This window comes from Apodemus sylvaticus, chromosome 10 (assembly GCF_947179515.1).
Source record: "Apodemus sylvaticus chromosome 10, mApoSyl1.1, whole genome shotgun sequence".
NCBI classification, from domain to species: Eukaryota; Metazoa; Chordata; class Mammalia; order Rodentia; family Muridae; genus Apodemus; species Apodemus sylvaticus.
Window position 1 is genome coordinate 95,714,554 of NC_067481.1, and position 20,506 is coordinate 95,735,059.

General features: G+C 48.5%; 3 protein-coding genes and 2 pseudogenes across 3 annotated transcripts in view; 2 read left to right on the forward strand and 3 right to left on the reverse strand.

Moving 5' to 3' along the window:
- The window catches only part of LOC127693937 (tryptase-like), a 158,217-nt gene that overhangs the window by 50,057 nt on the left and 87,654 nt on the right, over nt 1-20,506 (reverse strand). Inside the window, exons 5-6 of the mRNA XM_052195242.1 lie at nt 1,609-1,713; nt 1,229-1,536 (exon numbers count right to left, since the gene is read on the reverse strand). Of these exons, the coding sequence (XP_052051202.1) occupies nt 1,372-1,536; nt 1,609-1,713 (270 nt within the window). The 3' untranslated portion in view covers nt 1,229-1,371. The remainder of the gene's footprint in view (nt 1-1,228; nt 1,537-1,608; nt 1,714-20,506) is intronic.
- The window catches only part of LOC127693942 (tryptase-like), a 176,114-nt pseudogene that overhangs the window by 33,897 nt on the left and 121,711 nt on the right, over nt 1-20,506 (reverse strand).
- Nucleotides 1-20,506, reverse strand: part of LOC127693941 (tryptase-like) — a 141,957-nt gene that overhangs the window by 33,747 nt on the left and 87,704 nt on the right. The window lies entirely within an intron of this gene.
- LOC127695668 (uncharacterized) lies at nt 8,844-8,967 on the forward strand (annotated as a pseudogene).
- LOC127693949 (serine protease 28-like) lies at nt 12,635-15,906 on the forward strand. Its single transcript, XM_052195258.1, has 5 exons — nt 12,635-12,698; nt 12,870-13,050; nt 13,149-13,414; nt 15,291-15,454; nt 15,578-15,906. Exons 1-5 carry the CDS (start codon nt 12,638-12,640, stop codon nt 15,728-15,730), a joined length of 825 nt encoding a protein of 274 aa, XP_052051218.1. The 5' UTR covers nt 12,635-12,637; the 3' UTR covers nt 15,731-15,906.

The window sequence follows — 20,506 nt, forward strand, 5'->3', positions numbered from 1 at the left end:
GAAAGGATGTCTCTTGACACCCGCATGTAGGATGGCAGAGTGTGCCTGGCTGAGGGGAAGGGTGCAGGCTGTGCTACATTTCTTGGTTTGTTTGTGGGAAGCCTTGCAGTCCTCAGTCCCCTTTCCCCTTTTCTCTGTATGTGTGCACATGTCTGTGTGTCCATGTGCAGGTCAGAGGTCAGCCCCAGATGTCATTCCTCACAGCACTATCTTTCTTGATTTTTTCTTTGTTTTGTTTTGGTTTTCCCAGCTCTGTGGTTGTGACTCACACTTTTAATCCCAGCACTTGCGAGGCAGGGGCAGAAGGAGTTCAAGGCCAGCCTGGTCTACAGAGCAAGGACAACCAAGGACAACCAGGACAACCAAGACTACACAGAGAAACCCTATCTTGAAAAACCAAAAAATATAAACAAATACCCAAAATGACACACCCTGCCAAAAGAAACCAACCCAACAACAAAACAGGGGTCCTGATTTTGTCATTAGCTCACTCATGTCTCTAGATGTGTGTTCCCAGCTCCCTGGGGCTAGGGCTAAGGTCATGTCTTATTACTCCTTGTGTTTTCAAGTCAGTTCTGGGACCTCACTCCTGTCTTCCTGCTTTTCTGTGTTATCTACTGAGTTCTAGGTTTATCTTTTAGATTTTTTGTTTATCTGTTTTTATGAAGCAGGGTTTCTCCATGTAGTTCTGGGTATCCTGGAACTCTCTCTATAGACCAGGCTGGCACTGAACTCATAGAGATCCCCCTGCCTCTGCCTCCCGAGTGATGGAATTAAAGGCATGTGCCACCACCACCAAGCATCTTTAGATTTTAAGATTGCATATATTTCATTATTTTTACTGTGTTCATGGTGTGTGTGTGTGTTTGTAAGTGTATATGACAAAGACCTTTACCTGTTGAACCATCTCACCAACCCTCCCACCCCCCTATATTTATCTCTTAACATTTTGCTGCTATTTCCTGGATCCCAAGGGTGGGGTGTGGTTGCTCCTTACCAGGAAGGAATGAATGTGTGTAGAGAGAAGTTAAGATGACAGACAGGGTGGTGAGGAGGATCTACCTCACTGTAGCAGCCAAGGTCCTCGGCTGGCACCCGAAGCTCACGCAACATCAGGCACTTCATTTATTCCTGTTGATGTCAGAATCACAGCAAAACTCACAACTGTTTTAATTCATTTTATTGAGCCACAGCAGAGAGTGGCCGCCTGCACAGTGTAGCTGGGTACCTGAGTGGGAGGGACACGGGTGGTCAGGGGCTTAGGTAGAGCAGAGTTGGGGCTCAGGATGGGGGTGCAGGGGAGGAAGGCAGGGATGCCACCCGGGCTGGAAGCAGCATGTGGGGAGCAACAGAGGTCACCCTGGATGCGACTCAGAAGTCCTTGGGGACATAGCGGCGGATCCAGTTCAAGTAATAGGTGATCCGGGTGTAGACGCCAGGCCTGTTGGGCCGTGCGCAGCCTTCTCCCCAGCTCACCACACCTGCCTGCAGCCAGGTGTGTTTTCCCTTGCAGACCAGAGGTCCTCCGGAGTCGCCCTGGAGAGGACACAGGTCAGTACTCTTGTAAAGGCTGGGTGGGGGTGGCAATGTGAGGGGACAGGAGCTCACCTTGCAGGAGTCATGTCCTTTAATCCCAGCACACAGCATGTCATCACGGACAATGCGGACATGGTCACCTGTGCTGAGACCTTTGTGATACATCAAGTCACAGAGGTGGTTTCCTACAATGGGAACTTACACCTCCATCAATGGAAATGGTGGTTTCAGCTTTACTGTGGGTGAAAGAAAGACCATCCTGTGACAGGGTCCCAGGTGCCAGGCTGGAACGGGCTCAGCTAACCCTGTTCTCTGAGGGTAGTTCTGCTCACAAGTCCCTCTGTGAGTCAGACTCACTTCATTCAGCTCTGCCAACCTGACTTCTTCCTCCAGGCTGGACCTGGATTTCTGACCTTATTCAGAGAAGGAGGACAGTCCTGAGGGTCTTTAGTGACCCGTCTGGTCAGTGGAAGGCAGCTCAGCATGGCTGGCTCTGGTCTAGGCTGGGTAGAGGATCCCAGTGGAGCCCTGATCTAGGACACTATTCTCAAGCCCCACCTCTGTGTACGAGGACATTGGATCCAATCTGTGGTCCACAGTCAGGGCCTGCCTGCTCATGTCCCCAAGCTCTACTCTGAGTTGTCAAAAGAAAGTAAGCAAGACCCCTAGGGAGAAGGGAAATTGGCACTGAAGGTTCCCAAGGGAGCTGTCCAGCGACACAGGATACCTGTGGCCTGGGCCACAGCCCTTGAAATGCAGGTCTCTTACATGGCCAGTGAAATGCCAGTCCCTTAAATTGTAACCAGCTTCTGTGTGTGTGTGTGTGTGTGTGTGTGTGTGTGTGTAACGTTGTTGGTAAGTGTGATCTCATTCTTCCTCAATCAAATCCCAGAAATACAAGCAGGCTGTGGCCCCTTCAGACATGAAGCATCTGAGATTCGAGGGACCAAATGACCAATCCTAGCTACACTGGGGTCTCCTGGCTTATGGAACCTGAGAACCCTGTTGTTCTGATGCCTTCCCACTTCCTAGGTCTCCAGATTTCCATCCTACAAAATGGAGAGAAGCCCTGTGCTGGGGATGTGGTGTGGCCACGCCCTTTTCTGTCTCACCTCAGTTGTCTCTACCACATACCATTTTCACCTGTGTAGCCCTATCATGTCACCCAGCACAATGTTTTTGAGAAGAAGGTCGAGAAGGCATGGGGCAGGGAGACAGGGTGTACATTGCTGGAAATGTTCACAGGGTTTGTGAGTTTCAGCAGGGCAATGTCTGCCCCATTCTGGAAGATGTAGAAGTCAGGGTGTGTGATAATTTTGCTCACAGTCAGCAGGTTGTCATGGTAATAGAGGTACTTCTTTTGAAGTTGTACTCTGAACATGTTGGGGCCAATGACATTCCTAAAGAGAAGTGACATTCGTTTAGTAAGTCTGTGTCACTTCCAGACACCCAGAGATGGTGTGTGATGATCCCATCCTACCCCACTCTCCTCCCCATTCCTTGTCCCACCCTGCCAGGCCCAGAGAGACTCACGGTCCCACACAGTGTGCCGCCGTGAGCACCCACTGTGGGTGGATGAGGGAGCCGCTGCAGATATGCCTCCAGTAGTTGTCATATACACGCAGGCTCACCTGCCAGGGCCACCTGTTCTCAGGTGCCTCCTGTCCCCCCACAATGCCCTCTTGTGGCTGAGCTGGACCTGGGAACAAGACAGAGCCAATTTTAGTACCCTGGCCTGTGAGCTATAAGGGTGAGGGAGAGGGTCAGTGAGGGCCCAGGGGAGAACTCACCAGGGGCTGCATGCACCAGACTGCACAGGAGGGGTAGTGTCAGCAGCAGCAGCTTCAGCATTTGGACTCAGTGAGGAGTAGTGCAGGCCCAGTTGGAGGTGAGGGCTGGGCTAGGCCTATCAGGTTGTGGGGTGCAGAACAAGCCAGGAACCTGGGAGCAGGAAGGTAGGCCCATTCCAGGAGCTTGAGGTCTCTAGTGGCTTGGCCACTCTGTTTCTGGTCTGGGAGAGATCACTGTAGCTGTCTTTGATCTTCTCTACCCAGTCTCAGGTTCCCTCTCCATTTATCCTTCTAGATCAGGGTGGGGTGGGAGGAAGGGTATGCCCCTGTCCAATCCAAGCCTGGAGGAAACGGGGTGGGGGGTGGGGGAGATGAGACTCACACTCAAGGCCGAGCATCTGGGCCACGAAGGGGCGCTGTCAACCCTCTGCTACATTAGACCCAGATCTGTGGTAAACCCTGTCCTGTGGCCTCTGCGCCCTGTCTGCTGGTCAGGAGCTTCTGCTTATTTTATCATGTGTGCTCCAGAGCAGAGGCAACACAGGGAAAGGGGGATGGCAGAGAGGCCACCAGCCCCCCCTCAGGCACTTGCCACCCTGCACCTCTTCCTGGCTGACCACTCTCTTCTTTAAGCACTCTACTCTGTGACTCTCCTTGACCTACTGATCATCAACAGCACCTCTGTCCTCAGGTCTCCTGGCTGCAGAACCCACCCCATGTGTGGGACCAGAAATCTCAGTGATCTGTGCTTGGGGACGCTGGGACTTCTGTTCCTCACTCCCCTGTCTGGGGAGCCCAATGCCTCTGTCTCCTGGTGAGTTCTCTCCAGGATCCCTTATGTAGTCCCAGGCTCAGAGTCCTGTTCCAGATACCTTGGGGTTATGTCAGACTGTCGATTTTCCAGAAATCTCCCTGATTCCCAGCGTCTGATGACCCTACTTGCTTCCACAGACCTTGGCTCAGGAGAGTAGTTGTTAGGCATCCTTGGCGGCTGCCATGTCTCAGTTTGCTGGTTCCCATCCCAGGTCAGCCTGCAGTTCTACAACATGAAGCACAGCATATGGGAACACATCTATGGGGGTCTCTCATCCACCCTCAGTGGGTGCTAACTGCTGCCCACTGCGTACAGCCTTGAGTGTGGACACCGGTATTCTTGGTTGAGAGCAGATGTGTGTCGGGAGTTGGGTGGTACTTGGTGAGGTACTTGTCTTCCTGTGGGAGCCAGGATTTTTGACACCCTCCTGATCCCCACATCTGTTCTGACTGATCCCTATGTCTCTGCTGGGATTGGTTTTCCCTACTCTTCAGGCCCTCTGAGGGTTCATTGTCCTGTCTCCCAGGAAAGAGATGGAGGCCTTTGACTTTAGAATCCAAGTTGGATCTTTCCCCTATGAAAACGATCAGCTGTGAAGGCGGCCAAGATCATCTGCCTCCCCATGTTTAGTGACAAGCTGTCTGCAGCTGGGGAGGCAGACATTGCTCTGCTGAAGCTAGACACCCCAGTTGTGCTGTCTGAGCATGTCCACCATGTTTTCCTCCCTGCTGCCTCCCAGAGGATCTTCTCAAAGAAGACCTGCTGGGTGGCTGGCTGGGGTGTCATCGAGAACCACAGCGGGTATTGGGAAGACCTTAAGTGCTTTGTCAGAACTGGTGTGAAGAGGCAGAAGCCTCCAGCTTTGGTCCTCACTGGCTTTTCTCCACAGGGCCACTGCCTCCGCCCTATCACCTGAGGGAAGTGGAGGTCTCCACTGTGGACAATTGTGACTGTGAGCAGAAGTACCTGACGAATTCTTCCTCGGACAGCACTACCAGGTTCATCAAAGATGACATGTTTTGTGCTGGGATGGAGGGCTGTGACTCCTGCCAGGTAACAGACTGACCCGACCTCTCTCCTCTCTATGGTTTATTTTTGAGGCAGGGTCTCACACCATAGTCTAGGCTAGCCTTGAACTCTAAGCAATCCTCAGACCTTAGCCTCCCAAGTGTAAGAGTTAGGATTACAGGCATGAGCTGTCAGGATCAAACTGACTATACTCTTTAAATGTATAGTTCAGGAAATAAACAAAAGGTGTAACTCATTAAGTGGATGAATTGTATGGCATGGAAGTCATATTTCAACACAACTCTCAGAAATAATAAGCTGAAAACAATTATTATTTTTTTTGAGACAGAATCTAACTATGTAGCTCTGGCTGGCCTGGAACTCACTATATAGACCAGGCAGATCTCAGACTCACAGAGATCTGCATGAGTGCTCGGATTAAAGGAGTCCACCACCACTCCTGACCATTAGCACTTTATTATTTAGATGTCTATGTGTGTGTTTGTATGTGTGTGAGTGTGTGTGTGTGTATAGATGTGTGTGTTTGTATGTGTCTGTTTGAGTGTGTGTGTTTGTGTGTGTCTGAGTGTGCACCAGCATATGGAGTTCAGAGGACAAACACAGCTGTTGTTCCTTAGGTGCTGTCCACCTTATGTTCTGAGATAGGGTTTTTTCCCTGGCCTGGAATTCACTGATTCAGACAGCCTGGCTGTCCAGCAGGCCTTAGGGATCTTTCTGTCTCCATCCCCAACCAGAGATACAAACATCGGACTTGGTTCCTCATGCTTTCAAGGCAGACACTTTATCAACTGAGCTATCACCCCAAGCCAAGCCCACCATTCTTCTGGTAGATAAACTCTACTGCCAATTGTGATGAAACTCTTGGTAAATTTGTGGGATCTCACCAAACCCACAGCAAATGTGCTGTCTGAGGGTGGACCATCAAAACCCGGAAGGTGAAGGGCAGATGAGAGCAGCTGCCTCCCTGCCTCTGCCAGCATGAGTATCTGGACGGCAGGCTAACTGGGAACTAAACAAAAGGTGTGAAGAGCCAGAGGAGGAGATGGATTCACATTGGCAGACACAGGCGGCCATCCACACAGCTTGCCTAGGAGTGACTATGGCCACTGTTAGAGACCCAGGGCTGCAGGAGGATGCTTTTTTCAGAAGTCATTGCTAGCACAAGACTCAACACACTAAATAAACATAACTTCTTGACACTGGTAATGACAATCTAGACAAGAAGGCAGAGTGGAAGAGCATTCCAGTTTAAGAGACTAAAAATCACCTAGAAAAATATCTTGTAAAACAAGTGTGAAGTTTTTTTGATTTTTGTTTTGTTTTTGTTTTTGCTTTAATTTGAAGCAAGGCCTCCCTCTCTATAGCTTAGAGTGGTCTCAGTTTCAATGTCCTTTTAAATGTTGGGATTATAGGCATGAGCTACTACTCCAGTGCTTATATGCACGGTTTATAGAAGAACTTAATCAACTGAGTGCAAGGATGTAGAATTATGTGTGTCAGAGGCATGTGGCCACAAATGGGGACATTGACACGACATGTTCATGGAGATCCCAGCAAAACACTAACAAAGATTTCTGAGAAGAACAACAATGTGGTTGTGATTGTTGTTGTTTGGTGTGTGTGTGTGTGTGTTTGTTTGTTTGTTTTTGAGACAGGGTCTCAGTGTGTGGTTCTCGCTGGCTTGAAACTCTTTATAAAGACTGGGCTGGCCTCAAACTCAGTATAAACAATTTACATATCAAATAATGCCAAAGAAGAAGGAAGGAGAGGCCCCAAGTCCTGGAAAGCCTCAGTGCAGCATTGTAGGGCAATACCTGGAGAGGGAAGCGGGAAGGGGTTAATTGGGGAACAGGAGGAGGGAAGATGGCTTATGAGACTTTCAGGGAGGGGGATCCAGGAAAGGAGACATCATTTGAAATGTAAATAAAGAATTAATCAAATAAAAAATAAATTAAAAAATAAGACAGTGCTGGCCTTATAGCTCAGCCATCTTCCTGCCACTGTCTCATGAGTGCTGGGATTAAAGTCATGAGCAACCGCACCCAGATGACCTTAAAATTTTTACTATAGATTTCTGGAGGTAGAAGTTTTCATTAAATTCTTGATTACAAGAGAATTAATGCTTGGCTGTGACAATCACCAGTGGACTGGGGTTAGAGTTCAATTAGCAGAGAGCTTCCCCAGGGTTCAATCCCAACACTGCATAAAACAGCATGGCAGTGCAGGCCTGTAATACCAGCACTCAGGAGGCGGAGGCAGGTGGATCAGAAATTCAAAGTCAACTTTGACTGTCAAATCCAAGACTATGTGAGACCCTGTCTCAAAACAGGAATAAAGAGGACGACAGCATTGGACCAGAAAATCCTTAGGACTCCTGGGGATGGAGCTTGGGGCTGGGACACTTGTCTAGCCCAGACCAGACCTTGGGTTTAGTCTTCAGTACCACGCCTACAAAAGAAAAGAGGCAAGAAACTCCTTGGGTAAAAAGTACTTCGATGGAACAAAAATCTGGGGTAATTCAAAGTGCTAACCTGTATTTAGCATTGATTCAAAGCATCTTTCTTTCTTTCAGATTTTTATTCCATTTTAGGTGTCTAAGTGTTTTGTCTGGATTATATATGTGCACCACATGCGTGCCTGGCCAGAGAGGGCAAAAGAGGTTGTCAGTTCCTCAGCAACTGGAGACAGAGGGTTGTGAGCCACCTTGTGGGCGCTGGGAAACCACCCACTCACAATGTTGGTGTGTACATGCTCTCAGTGCTCTGCTGTCTCCCCGTCCCATCTGTTTTTCTTGGGATGGGATCACATGTAGCCCAGGCTGCCCTGTGACCAACTGCCCAGCCTAGGATGATGTTGATTTTCAGATCTTCCTGCTCTGCCTCTGCAGTGTTTAGGATCACAGACTCAAACCATGCTCAGACTCTTCAGGGCAAGGAGCAGAACTTAGGGCTACATGCATGCTGGCAAGTACCACTGCCCCAGCTACATCCCTGGCCATCTCTCCGTGGTAAGCACCTTATTTTAAGATGCAGGAAAGTGCACTGCTTAGAGGACAAAAGGTGTCTCCATCACAAGCTAAAGCATAAAAATGTTTTCAATGTTTAGGAGCCTACAGTTGCTTTGGAAGAAAAAACCCCACAAAAAACAAACAAACCCAAGCATCCATGACAGTCTGTTTTCTGACCGCAGGGCAGTGTGACTCTCCTAAATATGTCCTTAACAATTGTGTCTGTTCCAATATTTGTAAAGGAAAATTGATTTCTTTCCTTAGCTCACAAGCATTAGACACCAACAGTTTGTCAACTGATTTATACAAACCCCCTTTTTGCCCTCACGGTCCTGCACAGAAGTTGCTCTTTAGGCCTCATCTTACCACCTAGGAAACCCCAATTCGTGGTTCAGTACTGTGCCTGTGTGGGAGCAAAACACATGGAGCAGTTTGGCCAGGTTTCAGTGACTAGCGCTCTGTGGAGTCTCAGACAGCAAGAACAAGAAATTGCCAAGGCATATGATGAGTTAACTAATCAGTTCAGGGCTTTGAAAAGTACCTCAGTGGAACCATGTATGGTGGTTCATACATACAACCCTAGCATTCAAGAAGCTCAGACAGAAAGGGGGCATGAGTTTGAGGCTAGCCTGGGCTGCAGAGATCCTGCCTCAAAACTATAAAGATACTGAAAGCAACTAAACCAATGAGAATGCTTTCCTCTTGGTCACCTAGAGGGAACAGCAGCCTCTTTGGGGATGTGTGCAGCTTGTCACCTCTATGGGCTGCCCTAAGGGAACTTGGTGATGATTCCCTGGAGGCCATTAACCTCTGATTTGTATGTTCTACCCAAGCTCATCTCCAGGAAGGCCGCCTGAGAAGTCCCAGGCACAGCAGTCAGGGTTCACACTGGCCAGATCCTCATGCGCCTCTGAACAGATCTGAAGGATAAGGAACAGTGAGTGAGGCCCTGTGTAGAGCTAGGTTCAAGTTCCCTGGGTACTGGAAGGAACACTTCAAAGGCATGGGGTTTTCACCAAGTTTAGCACCAATGGACTTGATGTCAGAGTAGCTGGGAATGGGCTCATCTCTCATGGCTGTGGGGTAAAATATATTCACAATTGTGGCATGTATCCTGGACAAATAGCAGGAGACACACAAACTCACTCTTGAGGGTTTCCACTGTTTTGTTCTGCACCCCACCAAATTGCGTTCTGTTATAAATTTCAAGTCCTGTGTGAAATAAAAAACAAAAGCAACAAACGAATACCAAACCAAACCAAAGATGAGGTAAACCTAGGTACACATGCCTGTGGGAGGCCTGTAAAATGACATTAAAAACTGGAGAGACCTGGAAAGACATGCAGCCATCTGGACAAGCCAAAATAATCTTATTAGCCTCACAGAACTCAAACATAACTTTCAGATACATCAAAGGGCTTTTTCTTTTTGAAACCCTGTGTGGCCTAGAACTTGCCCCCAACAGCACCATGACCATGGGAGACATTGAGTAACACAGGAGCATTGTAGAGCATCTCTGGGTGACAGGCTAAGAATGCTGTTCCCAGCCTTTCTGGCATGTAAGCCCCTCCTCAAGATCACATCACCTCATGGAAGCTGGATTTTAGGTAGGTTGAACACAATCTCCTCACTCCAAGGCTCTGGGGAGAGCTCAGCAGTGGGGTGTGGGCTAAAGATAGTCAAGGCTCTCAAGAAAACATAGTCCCCCTAACCAGTGGAGTGATGAGAAAAGCCAAGGCTGGGCTTAGCTCTATTTGATTGGTCTCAGCTGTATCATAGTCACTGGGGTATTGGGGGAGGTCCTCTGTTGAGTATTCCTTCCCTTCAGAGACTTAAACAATGTCTTTCCCCTCCTCCAAAATATGGTTCTACTGAAGTTATCCCCGGAGATAATGTTAGTTTATTGGGCTTCCTTAGAGGATGGGTGACCCCAAAGCAGCAGCAGGAAGTCTTCATCCAGCGTGGGGATGATGGATGGCTCCAGGATCGATGTCCTTCTCTATGAGGCCCCCTAAACCTAGCACCCCCAGATCCAGAGATCATGAGGCATTAGTGCAGAGTAACATTGAAAATGGCCATTCTCAGAGCCAGATGTTGCTGACACATGCCTTTAATTCAACACTCAAGAGGCTAAGGCAGTTGAATCTTTGACCTGGAGGCTAGCCTGACCTACAGAGTGTGTTCCAGGGCAGCCAGAGCTACACCAAGAAACCTGGTATCTAAAACCAACCAAACAAAAAAATCTATTCTAGTTTCATTTCTGTTGCTATGTTCAAATATCCCAACAAGGCAACTTTGAGCACAAATGGTTTATTTGGCTCACGACTCCAGGTCACAATCTGTTATTGCAGAGAAGTCAGTGCAGGAATTCAAGGCATCACATCCACAGACAGGAGCAAGAGGATAAAGTCATGGATAACCCTGTGATCCCTTGTTCTGGTTCTCAGCTAGCTGGCTCCTCTCTTAGAAGTTCAGGAGCCTAGGGAATAATGCTGTTCACAGTGTGTGGGGTCTTCCACACCAGTTATCACCAAAACCTCACAGAAAGACCCACTGACAAACCTGATCTAGATAATTCCTCTCTTCCCTGTTGGTCCTAAGTTGTGTCACTGTGGATATTTGAGTAAGAATGGCCCCAGAGTCTGATATATTTGAGGGCTTGGTCACCAGGTAGTAGCATAATTTGAAAGCATTGGGAGGTGTGGTAGCATTTTTGGAGGAAATGTGTCCCTGAGGGTGGGCTTTGAGGCTTCCAAAAGCACATTCCCTACCCAGAATCTCATTCTCATTCTGCCTGTGGATCAGAATTCAGATGTAGAGCTGTCAATTGCTTCTCCAGCACCATATCTACCTGCATGTCACCATGCACCCTACAACAATGACAGTGAATTAAACTCTGAAACTGTTAGCAAGGTCCTCTTAAATGCTTTCCTTTATAAGAGTTGTCATGATTATGGTGTCTCTTACAGCAACAGAACCATGAGTAAACCAGTCACACTGACAAAACTAAACAGCCCACTTCTCCCCTTGCCACCTTGATATCTAAACACATCATTTTATGCCACAACTTTCCAAAGTCTCATCTCTTAATATGAAATAAAATAGGTCCAACTCCAAAAGTCTCCAGAGACTCAACTGTGAGATTATCTTCAGTAGGTGGAGGAGCATCTGCTGCACTAGAGGCTTCACCTTGACCTCTGTCTTCTCAGCACTCTTTGCAGGGATTGGACCCTGCCACAAGGTGTCAAGCCTCAGATGCTTTCCATGACCTCTCCTTAGATTTTTAAAGCCCTGAAAACCAGTACAACCAGAACGATGCTTACAACACTGCCAAGTTTAGCTAGGGGATCAGTCACAGATAATCTAATGGAGACGATTTGTTCAGAAGAGCATGTTCTACCAGCTAGCTACCACCTAGCTTCCATGTCCATGCCCATGTTGGCCCTCACTTCCACCTTGCCAGTTAGCAGACCATGGGACAGGTGCCAAGCCTGCAGCATAAACAAAGTCATTAAGATAGTCATCTATACATTTCCTGTGAGGTTCTGGTGCCCTGGTTGTCTTTTTACTGACGTTGGACATGTTAATGGTGTTTGGAAATGCCAGGATTCACCTCAGGTCACCTTTGTCTAGTTTAGAAATATAAACCCTTCCATCTGCCCAGGGTTTTCAGAATTGTCTGTCTTGCTCTCACCTGAGATATACGTCTGTCACTTAGTCTCCAAAAAAACTGTGCTGTAGGCTATCTGGGTGAACCCACCTGTCTGTGGGGGCGTGTCTCAAAAACCACCCTGTGAGTGGTTCTCATAGGACAGAACCTGGTGTTTCTGGAGCCAAGGTGAGTCCCCAGCTTGGCTCTGAGTTTCCTCTGACAGCCCCTATGGAGGGGACAATGGGTGTTCTTATCCTCTTAAGTGGACAGTAGGGACACTGCAGGGAGCCTTCCTGACAGTTTCTTACCTGAGGTCTTTGGCATCCTTGTCTTGGCCACAAGATGGGTGTTTGTGTCCAGACTGAGATTATTTTAATGGGACACTGTGGATAGGTGAAGTGGGAGAGCCCCAGTTTGGCAGCACCCCTGACCTCTGGCTTTTGTGTATGTGTGTGTGTGTTTGAGTGTGTCTGCGTGTGTGCACACATGCTCTAGCAGTATCTTCACAGGCTCCAATACAGAAATGCTCACAGATGCTGTCAGATGTCTCTCCTGACTTCAAGTGCTGGGTGGGCATGACACCCAGGTCTCTTATAAATTCCTGGCAAGAATATTCGAACCTGAGCAGGGAGATACAGAGGCCCACATTTTGAGTGCTGTCTTGGTTTCAGGAAAAGTCCACCAAACCCAATCCAGTTCTTCAGGATGATAAAGAGAGTTGTTTTGGGGGTGGGCAGTGGGATTAGCCACAGCATTTCTCACCTGTAGTGGCTGAGGCCCTGCACTTCCCAGAGCCCCCTCCCCTGCAGATGTTCCAGCTGTTGCTCCTGGCTCTCTCCTTCCTGGAAAGCCCAGTGTTCATGGCCTCTGGTAAGTCCTGACTCCCCTCAGTTAGTGCTTTGCATCAGGAAGGCAGTCCTGCATTTTCCCCGACCCTCAGCTGGCTCACTCTTAGGGTCACCTGAGCACTGGGTGTCAACATCTGGGTTTGGGTAACAGGAAGCTGGTCCTTGTTCTCTGACTTGTCCATGATGCTTTTAGTCTCTGTCTCCGGAAGTAAACCAGTGGGCATTGTGGGGGGTCACCGTACCCCACCAGGGAGGTGGCCATGGCAGGTCAGCCTGAGAACCTACGATTACAAGGCAAGCTCCTGGGAACACATCTGTGGGGGCTCCATCATCAGCCCTCAGTGGATTCTGACTGCTGCCCACTGCATCCAAAGGTGAGACACCACTGGGGGCATCTGCTGGGTGTGGAATGTTGACACGATGCTACCCCTGACCATCTGCCTCTGAGCCACCAGGGTCTGTCCTCCCACAGCCAGGATGCCGACCCAGCCTTGTTCCGGGTCCAGGTGGGGGAAGTATACCTCTACAAGGAACAGGACCTTCTGAACATCAGCAGGATCATCCTCCACCCAGACTTCAACCAATTCAGTAAGAGGTTTGATGTGGCCCTGATGCAGTTGACTGCCAGCCTGGTCACCTCCACACATGTCAGTCAGGTCTCTCTGCCAAATAACAACTCAACCTTCAACTCAACTGACCAGTGTTGGCTGGCTGGCTGGGGCAATGTTCACAAAAATGGTAAGCACAGCTGGGGTGAATAGATGGAGAAACAGAGGGGACATTGCACAGTCTCTCATTCCATGTCCCTTCTGGAGGGATAGCTGGCAGTGTGGAAACAAACAGTCAGGAGCAAGGCTCTGAGTTGACTACCCAGTGCAGGGGATCATGGGTAGGCTTCTTGGCCACCAATGAGATGCTCACAAAAGTCAGGACATTTTCAGGTCTCATGGCTGGCAAGTAGGCAAGAATGAACCAATCTGCGGTGCCCTGGTTTGAAGGTGCTGCTGCTTTTTTGACTCTATCCCATGCAGGAGGGATGGGATACCCTCTTAGATGAACCCCATTTCTTCATGTTATCTGGTTACCTCTAGGTTCACTCAGACCTTTTCCTTTTTTCTTTTTTTCTTTTTTTCAAGACAGGGTTTCTCTGTGTAGCCCTTGCTGTCCTGGAAAACACTCTGTACCAGGCTGGCCTCAAACTCAGAAATCTGCCTGATTCAGCCTCCCAAGCCCTGGGATTAAGGCATACACTGCTTTCGCCTTGCAGACCTTTTTCTTGTATGTGTTGTAGCTGTGCACCCATGCAGTCACAGACTCAGGGTGCCAGCTACAGCAGTGAGCTCTCCTCTCACAATGTCTGTGGCCATGTTTCCAGCACAGGCTCCAGGTCCTTGTCCCTGCAGTGTCTCCAGCCCCACCTACCGTCACTTGTAGCTCTGTCACTTTTCTCTGTGTTTCTATGTGGCTGTCCCCTCTGTGTTTTCTTCTGTCTCATAAACGAACCCTTACAACCGGAGTTAGGGCTCATCCCCAATTCAGGATAAGCTGCCTAGCTGCAGATGACTGTCTCGAACTTGATCCTCCTGCCTCAGCGTTAAGGCCTAGGGTTCTAAGCTTCTCTCTCCATACCTACCTCAGAATGATCAAATTATTTTTTTTAAAGCTAACAGAGAAACCCTCAAGTTTATTTGTAAAAACAGCATAGCACATTGGTCATTTGCAGACATTGTGTGCATAGGTGTGTCACAGCAGTCCATCTGTCTTCACACTGGCAGGAGTCTTTTCTATGAGGCCTTCATAGGGGTCTGGGCACCTTTGGGAGTCTGAGCTGGAGCTGAAGCCTGGGCCTTAGCTGGAACTGTGGCCTCTGCCGTGGATGGAACCTTGGGTTTTGTCTAACAGAGCCTATGCCCCCGGCCATGCAGCTTTAAAGCCACTTCCCAAGCTTGGGTGAGCCATGAAAGCCAGGGGGCTGAGTTTGTGCCTGGGGCCCTTCAGCATCTTGGGCTTGGTGGCCTCAGGCTTCACCAGGGCCTTGATGGCCTCTGCACTTGCACTCACTGCCTTTGCATTGTTGGCCTGCATTTTCTTCAGGCCTTTCTTGTCCTGCTTCTTGGCAAAGAGCATGTTCTTCAGGAACCTGGGATCGACCCCCTTAAGACATTCGTGTATTTGTGACCAGGGTTTCTTGATGCCATTTCTGTGCCATTTCGGGACTGGTTTTGTGTGGTGTGGTTCTTGGACTTGGCCATGTCTGCATGGTAACCCGAGGCTCCCACAGTGCCTGGGGCTGGAAGAGCTTTAATTTTTTAACTCAACGACACACATAAATAATTTATCTTTAAACAAAGTCACATTCTGAAGTTCTAGGTAGGTGTGAATTTGGAGCCCCTCTAAGCCCCTTTAAAGACTCTTAAACCCACTTAAAATAGAAAGCTATGCCTGTAAATATAGCTTGAGATCCTGGTCCCATCTACGACATATGGGGAAATGGGGACTCTGACTTGCTCCAGGCCAAGGCAGTGAGGTCATGGCCAGTGTGACTGGCATGAAGTGAATCTGCTGGGGACATGCCACTCACCCCTGCTCCCTGACTCCTCCGCCCCTCCTCCAGTGGCTCTGCAGCCTCCTTATCAACTGTATGAGGTGAAGATCCCAATTCAGGATAACGAGAGCTGTAAGCGGGCTTATAGGAAGAAAATTCCTGATGAACCCCAAAGTGTGGCCATCTTTGAAGACATGCTCTGTGCTGGCACATTAGGCCGGGGCCCCTGTTTTGTGAGTCACCCAGGTCCAGATGTGACCTTCCTATCCTGCTCCAGATGCCTTTTCTCCAAGGGAGGGTGGATTTGGGATTTCCCTAGTGCTTTGCCTCTGATAGGACTGCCCCTCTTCCTGCAGGGTGACTCTGGGGGTCCCTTGGTCTGCCTGAAGAGCAACAAGTGGGTACAGGTAGGCGTGGTCAGCTTCGGTGTAGATTGCAGCCTAAATGATCTGCCATCAATCTTCTCGAGAGTCCAGAGCTCCTTAGCCTGGATCCAGCAGCACATCTAGTGGACGTGTCTCCCTGCTGCTGCCCAACATCAGAGACAGCTTCTTGACTCCTCTGATCTTCCCTTCCTGGACCCTTCCTTGTCCTGCCTTCTTCCCTGGCCTGTCCTTCCCTGCTGACAAGAATGCCCAGGAAACCCCAGTGTGGGGTTGGGCTGCCTGTGCCTGTATTTGTCTCAATAAACTGACAGCAAATGAAGGTGTTGGGAGTGGTCTTTGAGGCGTGCGCATGGCTGAGGAACAGGTGGGCTCAGCGGCTCCAAGGCCAGTTATAATTCTCTACTTTCAGTTTTAGCACCTCAGTCTTGAGGTAGAGTATATTCCAGAAATGTAATAAATGAGACACATTTTTCTAATGTCTCCATTTTTAGTCACTTTTGGAAAGGCTCACACTAGCAGCTAATTCCATATCTTTGGTTCGAGACAGTGTCTTTTCATGAAGCCTAGGCTGGCCTCAAACTCAAAAACCCCTGTTCTAGCTTCTGACGTGCTGGGGTTACAGGCAAGTGCTGCCAGGCCCAGGGTGACTTGATCTCAGTTCTAACAGTTTCCCCCTTGTGTCTGAACAATAGTCTCTGAAGACACTGCTGATCAGCCCTCTGGTGGTCAGTCTGTCATTGTCCCAGGATGGCTAGGGAAGATCTGTCCTGGTTGGCCTGAGTCACACATTGGTGGGATCTGGGGAGGGACAGGGAATGTAAGTGACAATCCTCAAGGAGTTAATTCTAACAAATTTGCAACACAGGCAGTAAAGGAATTATTCGTAGGTCAGTCCCAGCTGATACCACTCTGCTAGTCAGGTGGGAAACATCCTAGCAACTCAAGGCTGTACTCCTGTAGAATGCTAACAGTTTACTTAAAAGGCTCTATGAAAATACAACCAGCAGCAGCAAAGCTATTTTGAAAATTATTATCAGGTCTCTCTGATTCTAATCATTGTCTTTGGAAGCAGGAGTCAGGTGGTTTCCGGAGCCACTGGCTGGAGGAAAGCCCAATACAGCACTATAAGGTTCTGCCCCTGAGTCTTAGAGAAAACATCAAGGAAAGCATGCAGGCAAGCAGTGGTAGCCGCAGCAGCAGCAGCAGCAGCAGCAGCAGCAGCAGCAGCACATTGCTGAAAGGCATCCAAAGGTGAACAGGAAGACGGTGTGATGAACTAACTTGACTCCACCTTAAGATTAGAAGCCATCTTATTCCAATATCTAAATAAATTCATTCCTTTTTTATGTAAATCTTAAATCTGACCAGGTCTTGACTCTTTTTTTTTGCAAATTTGGCATCTTCCACACCTTGTACCCCAACTTCCATCCTGATTAGATGTTCTGTCAAATAATTCTGTGATGGTCAGCCAAGTTCCTTTGTAACCAAAATCCCTCTGCAAATCCCTCAATCCTTGAACCCCCCAGCAGTTTTGGGGCTGATATAAACCCTGCCTTCCCTTGTGTTCAATGCTATTTTCTCAAACCCTGCTTTCCGGAGACAGTCTTGTCTGGGAGAATATAAAACTTGTATAATTTCACCAAGGAAGTTGGGTCATAGTCTTTACTCTTGTTTGGTGAAATCAAGGAAAGCCTGAACTCATAAGAAAGAGACTTCCCAGCCTGGCGTGGTGGGTCACACCTTTCATTCCAGCCTTTGGGAGGCAGAGTTAGGGAGATGCCTGTGAGTTCGAGTCCAGCCTGTTCTACAGTGTGAATTCCATGATAGCCAGGGCTACACAGAGAAACTGTGCCTTGAAAAACCAAAGACAAACAAGACGAGACAAAACAAAACAAAATAACAACTACAGTGCAACCCTGGTGTGAGGAACATCAGAGAAGTGGTTACAACAAGATGGGGGAGGCTTTTCCGATGACATCTTAACTTTGGGGTTGGTGGAAGTTAGTAGTTTGTTAACTTAAAAGATTCCAAAGATTCTGGTGTTTTTGATTTAAGACAGGGTTCTCTGTGCAACCCTGGCTGGCCTGGACTTGATCCGTTGACCACTCTGGCCTTGAACCCACAGAGATCCACCTGCCTCTGCCTCCTGCCTCCAAAAATAATTCTTCCTGTTCTTGTTCTTGTTCTTGTTCTTGTTCTTGTTCTTGTTCTTGTTCTTGTTCTTGTTCTTGTTCTTGTTCTTGCTTATTTTTTTATTTTCAAATTATATTTTATTTCCTTCTCATATGTACTTTGCAAAAGTACAAGTTAAATGGTGAGCTTCACTCACAAACAGGAGTTCTTCCAGAAGAAACAGAATTCATCTTCATTGGTCAGTTTGGCATGGAAGTAAGCTTGTTACCAAAGCCAAAGCACTCAGGAGTTTCCTTGTTTCCACTGCCCAGTTCCCTGTGCCAGCACGGTGTGTCTATGGAAGGAGAGGACCTGCACACAGCAGTGGTGGCAGCAGCGTGTCCGGTGTCTATCCAGTGACACTCATGTCCACTTTGCACTCAGAGCATATTCTCATGAACATGCCATACAGAATCTTGACTGGCAGACACCGGGTGCCCCACCCCCCTGCCACTCTGCCCCTCAGCGTCGTCCTCGTCCTCTTTGGCTCTGAAGGGCATTTTTCTGACTTCTTGTCTGCTCATGGAAGGACAAGATGAAGAGGCTGGTGGCAGATCCTGCATAAGCTCAGCATTCCCGAAGAAGTGACTCACGGGCATGGGCTGGTTGCTGTCGTCATCTAGAAAGACGCTGCTGTCCATCTGAAGCACGGATGCCCGCCTGTACCTCCTCTGTCCTGGGCACAGGCTCCACCTGTCTGGCAGAAGTGTCATCGGGCTCCTGAGCTGCGGCAATTCTGCTGGGGTCTGCGGACAGGCCCTTCTCAGCCTTTGCTGAGGGCTCCTCACTCTCAGGCTTGGGGCAGCCCTCAGGAGGCACTCGGCTCTCCGGTGCAGGGACAGCAGCTTCAGCACCATCCTCTGCAAACTTATCTTCACAAGGGGCCACAGGGCCACTTTTGGCAAAGAAGAAAAGTCACTCTTAGGGCCAACTTTTTGTAATTGTGCCTTCACAAGGTGACTTTTGTCATACTTGAACTTTTTTGATGTCCATCTGCCTGTAGCTTGTGTGATGAGGAAGAGTTGTTTTGGCAGAGGAGCTGGTGACGGCCCCTGCAGAGGCCAAGCTGGCTGCAGAGCAACTTCGGGCAGGAAGGTGCACCGAGGATCCCACTCCACCTGTGAGCTTCCTGCTGCTCGTGAGTGAGCGCCTCGGCCTAAGGCTCCTCCGCCGAGTCTCAAAAGCACAGCTCTCTTGTTCCTCTTCCTTTCCTCTTCCTCTTCCTCCTCCTCCTCCTCCTCTTCTTCTTCTTTTTCTTTTTTCTCCTTTTCCTCCTTTTTCTTCTTTAAGTAGATTTCTTTATTTTACATATGCTAATATATTGTCACTGTCTTCAGATGCATCACAAGATGGCACTGCAAAGTACACACACAGTTCTGAGCTGCTAAGTGCATGCTGGGAATTGAACTTGGGTCCTCTGGAAAAACAGTCAATGTTATTAACCACTAAAACATCTCTTCAGCTCCAGATCCCAAAGATTTTTATCTATTAATCACAGTATGCTAGTTCAGACATAAAGGCGGGTAAAGAGGCTGTTCTGGGGGACACAGCTAGCCCAAGATAAGATTAACTTCTGGACCTGCAATATTCCAACTTCCCCACATCACTGTAATTTTAATCATTCAGTTGGTCAGTCAGTCAGTCAGTCAGTCAGTCAGTTAGATAGTCAGATAGTCAGATAGTCAGATAGTCAGTCAGTCAGTCAGTCAGATAGTCAGATAGTCAGTCAGTCAGTCTGTCTGTCTGTCTGTCTGTCTGTTGGTCAGTCTTTTCAGACACAGTTTCTTTTCCAGGAATCCTCATTAACAATGTTCCAATCAGACAGATCTTTACCTTATTAGGACAGGAGTTCTCCTAGCAGGAGGAAAAAGGCTTCACCAGACCTTTGTTTTAATCTGCTAGGCTTTTGTCTCAGGCCGGGAGGGCGAGGAAGAAGTTGGACTGATGCCATATTGGAAGTTTGCCTTTTCTTTTATCAAATTTATTTATATTATTTTAATGATGTGTATGATCTGTTACATATTTGTACATGTGAAGGTACCCAAAGATGACAGAGGTGTTGGAAACCCAGGAGCTGGAGTTACAGGTGATTCTGAGCTGCTCACATGGGTGCTTGGAATTGAACCCAGGACTTCTGTAAGAGCAGCAAGTGATCTTAAGGGCTGAGCCATCTCTCCATCCCCCTTGCTATCTTTATACCTAGTGGTGCCTCCTCCCTCTCGGTCATCCAGTCAGGGGGCCTTCTAACTCTTCATCCTTTGGTTTGACATTTCACATCTTTCAAAAGTACCTTACCCAGTTTATCACTGATCTACATCCTTCCTGTTCCTAGGGCTGAGATGCAGCAGAGCACATGGAAAACATGATTTTCCTTCCCACTACTCCTGGGTGGACACTATGCTCTGACACCCTGGTACCCCTGTGCTGTTCCCTTGTCCCAGCCTCTGCCCAGCACCCCTTCTTGTGACAGAAGCCCCGGGTAGCCTCATCCTTCTAACGGCCTCCCTGAGCCCAGAACCTGGTCAGGACCCTCTCATTGGCCAGTCTATCGCCCCTTTGCTCACAGTTGCACCTGGTTCTTTCTGATGCTATCCCTGGATGTGGTGATGGTGGACTGAGTTTATTGTGATGGAAGTCACCCGAGCAGTTCTGGTCAGGCTCTGACGCTCACATTGTCTTTCTGCTGAGGTCAGACATGCTAATAGTGTTTGAGGAAGCCAGGATTCA